Raw genomic sequence first — 10893 nt, 5'->3', positions numbered from 1 at the left:
TTGTTTCAAAGAATTTGACACTTGCTAGAAATAAAGATAATCTTCCATTTCCTTCCACATTTTTTTTTTTGTTTTATTGTTTGTTTTTGGCAGTATAAGAAATCTTGAAGATATTTCAACATAGAAAACCTAAGAAATTTTTCATTTGTTTGGTAAAAACTGGTAAAAACAATGAAAAAAATTTTCTGTGATCTGAAGTCCTCACACACGGATTCAGTCTTGGAATATTTGACTAGGACACAGGAAAATAAACTGCTCAGTGTGTCAGTTCATAGAAGTTTCACCACTTCATGTCAACGATCTTCAGAATCTCTTTAGTTAATATCGATAACAAGCTTATAATCTCTTAAAAAATTTTTTTTTTTTTCAACATTATCACACACACACAAAAATCAGTCTAAGAAAAACAAGAAGTAAAACTCAGTGAGTTTGATGAATAGATTCTGGGAGACATTTTCATTGCAAATAGAAATACCTCTTTGTATTTATATATTTCAAAAATACTTTAAAAAAAAAGCTTAAGTTAGACACTAACTAGTGATACTTAGATGGGTTAGAAAAAAATTTTCAATTTAGTGTGAATGTAAAAATACTTTTATAGAAAATTTTTTTTTAATAAAGTATGCAGAATAAATGTTAAATTAATTTTCTCAAGCCTTACTAATTTCTAACTAAGCAATTGCTGTAGATTCAGCCAAATTCTCAAACCAAAACAAAAAATAGAAACTACATCGAGTTTGAGGAGAGCAACTTAGTTGACAGGAGATGAACAGAAAATCAGTAACCTACAGATTAATTAAAATTTCAAATACAGGCAGAAAGCCACAAACATTTATCAACCCAGAAAAGATGAAAGGCAAAATTGACCATGGCAGAATTGAACTCAGAACATACAGGAACAATGCTCAATACTGTAAGGCATTTAATTCAATACTCTAATGATCTTGCCAGTCTACAGCCTGATCCATTTTTTTTAGTATTAATCCTACAGTATCTAGTTAAAGGAGATGAAAACAAATGTTTATATGCACCCAGAAAACAATTTCAAGCCTTCAATGAAGAAGTACAAAATGGAGTGCATACAATTTCAGAAGTTGTGCCCTACTTATATTTTTGTTGTTGAATATTTACATTATTAATGTTAATTCACTGAGAAACTTTAGAGAATAACAAAAACAAACCTGAGAAATTCACAACGATATTAACAAATATAATGCAGTTCCTGTAGTAATGACCATCATATTAACATTAACAATTTCAAGATTAAGTTTAACATAAAACTAATCTTTATTTCAATGGTGTATATACATGCTATATATATTACTCACTGGGCCTGAAGTAGGAGACAGTACCTATGGCTTTGCAGACCCTCCTAGACCAGCATGATTGACACCATTAATATCCTGCTTTGGAAGTCAATAATTGCAGTAAAGATATATGCAATGAAGGTGGAGGATTATATAAACATGCACACAAGATTTTCACACCATTTTCTTTTAAATAGCCTTCATAGCATGCGTGAACAACGTATTTAATAATTTTTCAGTCATCTGAATAAAGAAAATACAATGAGGACTATGAAGACAGTTACAACTAAATTAAAAAAAAAAAAATTATGGACATCGTTAACCAGTAACAATGATGACAAAACTGCCTGCAGACCTAATAGTACACATTCCAAAAATTCTAAGAAATTAGCAGATATGCAAATTGAGGTAACATGAGTGACTAGATTACATATATAGAATGCTTAAAAAGTCTCTCCTTTGGCATAAATAAAAAATCTGCTTATCTTCAATCATTGATGTCATTATCAGAGTAAACAGTATCATCGTTGTTTTAATTAGTCTACATTTTTAAGTCACCAATAAAGCATTGTGCGTAGGGACAGCCACCAAAAAGGAGGGAGATGGGTTAGTCAGCAGAGGGAGAAACTAGTGAATGTACAATGAACCAGTTAGCCATGCAGGGAATAATTACTGAAGCAGTATCCGATAGAAATTTAGCACAATTATCATAGTTTCATATCACTTGGATACAAAATTGTTTTTATCACGAAAGAGAAATAACAAAATAAATGCTATAAATTGGCTCTACCAATTAAATTGGCCTTGAGGGGTTTGGCTGGTCAATAAGAGGACTTCTCTAGTTTAGAGGGTTAAAAATAAGAATCATGCATCTATTAAATTCATGTTTCTAGTAAAACATGCAGCCCTGTGAAAAATTTTTTACAAGCTGTTTTTTTAAAAATCATTTTCTTCATTTTCATTCTTCTAAAAGTGAAGAGAAAATGAGAAAATAGTAAAAGTTGTAATTTTGCAATAGAAAAGAAAATGTCCCCTTTTCTAGATAAATTATCAAATATCTAGAATGCTAAAAATAACAAGCTTCTTTGAAGATCTGGAAAATTTGCAGTTTGCATTATATCTTCTTTCATTTTAGACATGTCTGTGCGTTAATTTGGGCATTAAAAAATTGTAATACAAACATTAAACATTTATTTAATAGGACCTGGAGAAAATGTCACCCACAGATTCAACATCGTACTAATAATAACGTCCGCTCAACCAGAGCTGACTCAGAGCTACACAACAACAATGTACTTGTATCATGCTTGTACAATTTAGCTAAGTTAGCCAAACCAACTGGACTTGTTCATATATTAATTGGCCCAACGAACTGGAAACCAATACAAACAGAAAAACAAAAATACACACAATAATGTACTGTTTCAAGTAGGTAGCTGAAGCTCAGTCAATTTGTAATGTATGTGTATACATACTGCTTTTCTTTAAAAAATACTTATTGTTTTAAACTAATTTTCACAAAGGGCCTCTGATATAGGTTTATTGCTCGACTTAAAAGATATCAATCAAAAATAATATTCAAGGATTTTAATTTAAAATTATAAAAAAATAAATTATCTAATTTTAAACTCATAAGACTTATTAATGTAAACAATGACTGTTGAATAAATGGATTGAGTACAAATAAAACTAATTTAAATTAGTTTGCAAGCCAGCTAAAAAAGAAATAAAAATCCTTCAAATCCTATTGATTTAAAATGGTGTAAAACAAAATATTTTAGATCAACAAGTGTCTGTTATGGTAGAAAATCTCAGAATTAGCTAACAAGATACTCCAAAGTGGAGATTCCATATACTTTGATCTTATTTGAAAAGTGTTTAAAAAAAAAAATGATTATCCATGATTCATTCACGGATGTATTATCAATGGTTGAAAGCTCTTCAATATAAGGAGTGTTATGAAGAATATTATGAAATTAGACAATGAAAATATTTTTAACTAATAACTCAAAACTTTTCGCCAAGCATAATATCTAGACAACATTTTATGCTGGCAAGCTTTAATAGTCTACTATCTAAATCATTAAATTCTATTGTGTACAGATAGATGAATGCAAGATTAATTTTACCTGGTTCATTAACTAGTAGAGTAAAAAAAAAAAACCCTAATAATTATAGGTACAAGGCCACAATGTTGTGGGGAGGAATGTAACTGATTATATCAACCCCAATGTTTGACTGGTACTTAACGACCTAGGAAGAATGAATGTAAAAAAAAAATCAACTTCAGTAAGAAGTGAGAATGTAGACATAACACAACATTTAGTCCAACACTTTACTAATTATGCCACTATACTATCTGATTTAGTTTGACACTACTAATTACGCCACTAGATGACCAATTGGCAGTTGTTAGATTATCAGATTGCTTTGCAGTAGCTGTTCCAGCTCTCTGCACTCCAAGTTCAAATTATGCCACAGCCTCAACTGATCTGACACAGACATAAATCTGGGGAGATAACAGTTGATTATATTGATTAGTATTGATTTCCTGATTATTTTATTGGCATCTGGTAAACTATAAAATGAATTCAACTTTGGTGGAATTTTAACGTTAACTAAATACAGCATTGTATTTTGACCAGGGGAAAAAGGAACAGTTGATTATACCAAGCCCAGTCCTTGGCAGCTATTTAACTTTATCAATTCCATAATGGAACACAAAGTTGTCCTCAGTGAGATTTGAACTTAAAACATAAAAAACCAAAGCAATAACTGCAGGGTATTTTTTCTAATGCTCTAACAATTCTGCCAATCCACCACCCTCCCTAATAGTCCATTTAATATACAATATTTGAAGGTTAGAAATTCCAATTTAAAGATAACTGAACTAAATTTAAAATATAGTAAGTGAAGAAATAGTTCTTTCTTTCTATAAAAATCAAGTTAAAATGTCAAATGATATTTTCCTATAAATGTCAAAATAAAGCAATATCAAATTCGATATTAGTTAAATGAAAAGAACAATTTAAGAAACCAACTGAAGGGTTGACTGGAAACTTCATTTTCAGCAATGGTTACAAAAGTGAATAACATTAAGTTACCACAGTAACAGGAGATAGAATTATTATTATACTAATCTGGCAAAAAAAAAAAAAAAGTTGGCGACCATATTCACTAGAAACTAAAACAATAACAGACAACTTGTTTCAATACTGATAAATAACCAACAATACTAAGGATTTATTACAATCCATGAAAAAAGGAGGAGTAAACAGGGTTTTAAAAGTTCAGATTAATATGAAACATTAACTGACATTTAAATTTTTGAATAACAAAAATAATAAATGTTTAAGAAATAAATAATGCTGCAATGGTTTATAGTCTCAGACTATATTACAATGCAAGCAACAGAATTTCAATAATTTCTTTGCTTACTTGGTAATGATAATAAACATCAATATATTAACATGTCATAGATATCTGAAGTTTCATGAAAGACACACACACATACATACACAAACAACCATTCTCACTTTCTAACAAAAATCTAAAAATACATGGTCATCTCTTTAGCAGTTTTATTTGTTTTTATTTCACAGCCAACCTGAGATACCAAGTAAGCTTCCCCTTTGGTTTTCCTAAAAGGGAAAAAAAAAAAAAAAAGCCAATGGTTTAAAAAAAAAAAAAAAATGAAGAAAAGGGACTGCAGAGAGTAGTGAAGATGAAGAAGAAACCAAAGACTGAACCAAGATTGTCAAGAACAAAAGTAAGGCAGAGGGTCTTAGCCTATTTGATAGAAATGGTTGTCATAGAGATCTGGCTGTATCAAAATTAAACATTACCACAGGAAGTGATTATTACAACGAGAAAAAAATTCCAAATTTTTTTGTTTTTAAATGCTTAATTTGAAATAACTGTTAATAAAGGTTATAATATAGAAAAGAACTTTGATCAACAATTTGTTTGCTACTTTCATTGTTCAACAAGAAAATACAGATTGCTGTAATGCTTTCTTGAAATATGATTGCTTGAATATATGTTTTCTTTTATGAACTCTTTCGTAGTATTATTGTTGATTAAGTTTTGTATAAATTTTTAACATTTTTATTAGGCAAGGAATTTTTTTTTCCTGTTTATACACAAAAAGGAGAGGGAAGGGGCGAGGTATTTGTACTCAGCATAAAACAGAGTACAAATACACGTTAATTTTAGATGATCTTAAGCTTTTTGATGAAAACAGACCAGCGAACAAATAAATTAGAAGATAGGTGGTAGGGTAGAAAACAAAATTGACATAAGTTGAGAGGAAGGGGTAGGATTTTGTTAGTGACACACTCATTTAAGACAATGAAGAATGTGAAAACAAACCATGTTCAAGTATATATTTCAATGCTGAAGTCAGGTTGATGGGAATCGTCATAATGAGTTCAACAACATTTTGATGACTTCATATCAGATCTGATCAACCAAAGTAGCATTTACTACTTTTGGGTGGATTATGACTTGCTTGGAGGAGAAATGACACAAGTCACATGGTCCTTTGTAGCCTTCATTCTCAGAATGACTGAGGCATTAATATGGTTGACGTGTTCAGTTTGAACTGTAACTGTTTGATGGGAAGACATGGGGAGTGGGGAGACTGTTCACTATGAACGTAGTTCTGAAGACCATGGATAGAGCAAAGTTTTTAGAACAGGGTCTAAAAAAATGAGACAGTATAAAGGTCATAAACAAGAGATACAATAGTAAAAGTGAGAGGTATAAAGCAGGTACACAGAGTTGTAAAAAAAGGCTGATGAAGCAGAAATTGGAGGCAGTTCAGGATGGCAGATTTGTCATTTCAGGTAGATGGTTTTTTCCAAGGTGCTCACTAATGTTTTGCTACAAGACGCAAGGATAGTATTGAAACTATGTAAGCAGTATTCCATGGTGAGACATATCAAGTGACAGCAATTGTTCAGAACTAAAAAGTATTATTCATCATTTAAAAGAGTCCACTCTTTTTTAGGTGCAGTTTTAATAGTACGGGTTCTTTTTTAACTGTGAACTAACTGTACATGAGCAAAGAAAGTGATTCAAGTGTTTTCTAAAAGTAAAAATGAAATAGTATTTAGTGATGCTAAATGATTTTTCAGTTGTCCTCAAACCACGCTTCTGTCAGAAATCTATCAATATCAAGTATTAAAAGGTTAATCAGAAGCTGTTAAGATTGCAAGTGGGTAACACTTGTGTTTGGAAAGAAAGGAAAATGGTATATGGTGTAAGTGTAAAATATGTTAAAAAGTTTGAAAAATTTACTAATAAAGAGAAAGAATAGAGTTAGAATGATGACAAATCTACAAGGAACAGAATGGCCATTCTAGACCGGAAAGATTTCTTTCTAAGGCATGCCACAATGAAGCTACTGATGAAAAAAAAAAAAAAGATTTGTTGGCAGTCAGGAAGATCTCAACACCAAACCTCAAACATTTCACTAGAATTCTTTGAGAAATCATTGAAATGAAGTAAGTGAGCAATTCAGTGGAACTAACTCCAAAATGGTGTAAAATATCGGTATTTAGAATTTATATGGATTAATTATGTTTGAAGCAGTTATATCTGGTTAATAATTCACATCAGTCAATTCAGTTGAAACAGATACACCAATTGTGTAACATTATATCTGATATTTATTTATTATATTATAGTATTATGTGGAATAGTGGATACAAGGTATCTTAATAAATCTAAACCCGACAGTACTAAGGTGGTTTTCATTGAGACAACAGAAAATACATGGTAGAACTAAATGCAAGCATTCTCAGCTACACTTTCTTTTTTTAAACTAATATATTAACAGTTCACTCTCACAAAAAATTACACCGTATATTAAGAAAATCCCCAAATTGATATCATCTCTATATACATAGCACAAAGTTATCTGGCTCACAAAACAATTACAAGAATACTTAACTAGACATGTAAGTAATAAAAAGGTGGGTTTGATTTTTGTTTCAACATCAGAAATAATGTTGGCAAAGAACACATTTCATCAACAGATCAATTGAAATTATTACTACACTATACCAAAAGGTCACAAGTGAACAACTTGTTTTGTACCTACATGTATAATGAAGATTTTCAAGAGAGCTAACATTATATTTGGAACATTTTCTTTTCACTGAGAAGTCAAATTCTTTTCAGTCTTTAGGTCTTGTAAAGCATTAAATAAAATTTATTCCTCCCAACTGTTGAGGAAAATAGGAGATGTTGAAACTTAAAAAAATATATTCTTACAGAGTTAGAATCTATAGAAAACCTGAATACAACAGTTACTTGAAAGTTCAAAGAATGTTATTAATCAACACAAAGAACTTGATCTAGCCTAGTTGATCCAATATGATCAATAAAAATACCAATATGATCATCATAAATATATATATATATATCTTAGGATTGACGTAACAGCTGCTTATATTTGACATTTCTCACTATACTACAATTTTTCATTTTTTGTATTCACTCGAAAAATGTCATTCAACAAGTTTACATAAAAATGATTTATAACTAGTGATATCTGCTTCAAGAATAGTTGAGAGATTTATCAAGTATTTAACACAAGCACCAGAAGAAAACCAACATACCCAAAAGGAAAAAAAACCCCCAAAAAAAACCATCCCACTTCAGCCCTCAACTGTTCCAACAACCAGAAAGAGGAGTCTTTGTGGGTGGAGGATAGGGGAGTAGAACAGGGAGGGGTACAATTAGCGGGAGTTAGAAAGTAGAAAACAAAAGTCATTAACTAAACATAAACTGCTGGTGACACTATCACCAATTACTATCACAAATCCTCAAACAACATTATTTAAGAAACCATATACGCACACCCATACCTAGATACACACACACACACACACACACACACACACACATACATACATACATACATACATACATACACACACTTGCATCCCCCCATTGCTATACAATTTCTTCAGCAATTCCACCCCAGCGTACTCGGTATTTTCGATTCCTCCACACAATTGTCCAATCTCGGTGACTTTGAATTGTTAGATACAATGTCATAACTTCTCGTAAAAGCCAGCAGACAAGGAATTCAAACTTTGACATCGGTAAGGAGCCATTCTGAAATAAAAGATTAAACATTTAAAAAATTTATTGGAGTCATATCATAAACAGCATCCTAAAACACTAATGGAGTCCAATCTACATTTATATTTTCAATATATAACTGTTATAAATTTCCAACATGTAACAGCAATTATCTGTTATAAGGTTCAAAATATACCAACATATAACTACAGTCAGTTGTTACAAAGTTTACTGTATAAATCTACATTAAATAAAGTATTTAAGTCAAATATGTAGCATTGCAACAAGTTACTGATATAATTGCAATTTAGTGACCTACTTTAGGCCTGCACCACTGCAGACCTAAAGAATATATTATTCTCAGTAATTAAATTCATATCAACATGTAATTGAAAATATTCAAACATTGTTTTAAAAATAGTGCTTTACAAATATTTCCATTTCATAATTACCAAGGACTTCGTGTCAAAGTTAATAAATATACATATATACACATTCTTTGACAGCAATAAACCTATTCCTCCCATCATATTTCTGAACTTCACCTAAAATCACCATCATCTCTCAACAACTTAGTCAGGTGCCACACAACAACAACAAAAAAAAAAAAAAAAAAAAAAAAAAAAAAAAAAAAAAGCATCCAAGACAGTCTGTTAAGTGGTAAATGTTAGGAACAACATCTAGTTGTAGAAACCACGCCAAAATTGAGATATTGGAGCACGATGTGGCCCTCCAACCTATTGGATCCTGTTGATCTATCCAACCCATGCCAGTATGGAAAATAGACATAAAATGATGAATTATGTGTTCTTAGATATGTATTTTCCTTTAAAATTATTTAACAATGGCTAAAAGAATAAACTAAACTATAATACTTTTATATATTGGTGTTATCTAATTTATAAGTAACTCTGTTGAATATAACGATTATCATTTGAAAAACAGAAAGTAAATAAACTTGGATGAATACCAGAAGACATAAATAGAATAGTAGGTGATATATATTTATTTGTAATCATTCTACACAGTGCTTACAGGCAACCAAAAAACTTGTCAAACTGCTGCACCACAAATTACAGCAAGATTGATCAACTACTTCTAGCAAAATAAAAAAAATATAAAGTTGGAAATGGCAGCAAGAAATGAACAAACAATCTTGTAAATGGACAGTGGAAAGAGTTGATGCATCAGAAAGTAAGAGGTAACAAATTAACATTAGAGTGCCAGAGAGAGAATTTATAAATTCATATATTCAAGTTATCTCTACTATACAGGACTACCTAGAAAGTTGAATAGCTTAAGACTACAAGAATTGTTTTAAGTAAAAGAGTTCAAGTTCTAATCATAACTCTAAGATATAATTGATACCTTTCATGCTTTATATATTACACTCTGAACAAAAGTGTGTATGTCAGAACCCATGATATTACTAGAAAGATCACTAAATAAGAGACAGCTACTGTTCATTTTATAAACGCAATGTCTGTAAGATTTAAGGATTATTATTATCATTATCCAGAAGAGAAGTTGATCTCAGTACTGTAAGATAATGAAGCAATTGTTAAATTTGGATTGCATATCTCATTAACTTGCAAATACATCTAGTACATGGACTGGCTTTGGCCACAGGATGTAAATCATCGACTTTTTGGTTAGTAACCAGAGGCTGCCAGTGACTAATACAATTGTAATTATTCACTAGTTAAAATTATATAGTTCAATTCTCATCAATACCATTAGATAAAAGGTAAAATTTAATTTCAAATATAAAATAGAATGTTTCTTTCATTATTTGATTGGTTGGCAATATTACTAAAGAAAAGACTGCCAGGTTATGCAAAGAATGGCAGTGATGCAATCAATCCTGAATGCCAGAAATAGGTAAGAAACCCTGCTCTGCATTCTTCACTAATGTTCATTGAACATGTGATTTTATACCAACCAGCAAATATGTGAAGGAAAAATTTGATTTACCACCAGATCCATCCATTAAGATTACTTGTCACCATTTTTTAGTAATGATGAACAAGCAGTGGACACACTACAGTAAAGGATTGAAGTAAAGAGTTTTCCTCTTCAACAAACCTCAATGTCCAAACTAAAGAACTACATTCTGGCTATATTTTATGAAGTGGGTCCTGAGTAACAAGTCTCATGTGGATTTCGCTTTATCATCTAATTGTACTTACAAGAACAGAGTGAATTTGGAGATATTAATGGTTTCAGAGCCATTTCTCCAAGTATCTATCCATTTTTTTCTTTTTGAAAATCAATTTATATCTTTTTATGTCAATTTATAAAGATCTTATTTCTTGTATCTCTGTTCAGGCAGCGAGCTGGCAGAAACATTAGCATGCCAGGCAAAATGCTTAGCAGTATTTTTGTTTGTCTTTATGTTTCTGAGTTCAAATTCTGCCAAGGTCGACTCTGTCTTTCATCCTTCTGGGGGGGTCAATGAAATAAATACCAGTTACACACTGAGGTTGATGTA

General features: G+C 30.9%; 1 protein-coding gene across 1 annotated transcript in view; it reads right to left on the bottom strand.

Moving 5' to 3' along the window:
- Positions 1–1003: 1003 nt before the first annotated feature.
- The window catches only part of LOC106867446 (ceramide glucosyltransferase), a 105953-nt gene continuing 96063 nt past the window's right edge, over positions 1004–10893 (bottom strand). Inside the window, exon 9 of the mRNA XM_052968588.1 lies at positions 1004–8435. Within this exon, the coding sequence (XP_052824548.1) occupies positions 8271–8435 (165 nt within the window). The 3' untranslated portion in view covers positions 1004–8270. The remainder of the gene's footprint in view (positions 8436–10893) is intronic.

This window comes from Octopus bimaculoides, chromosome 6 (genome assembly GCF_001194135.2).
Source record: "Octopus bimaculoides isolate UCB-OBI-ISO-001 chromosome 6, ASM119413v2, whole genome shotgun sequence".
Lineage (NCBI taxonomy): Eukaryota > Metazoa > Mollusca > Cephalopoda > Octopoda > Octopodidae > Octopus > Octopus bimaculoides.
The sequence above is the reverse complement of the archived record's forward strand: the minus strand, read 5'-3'. Positions and strand labels throughout refer to the sequence as shown.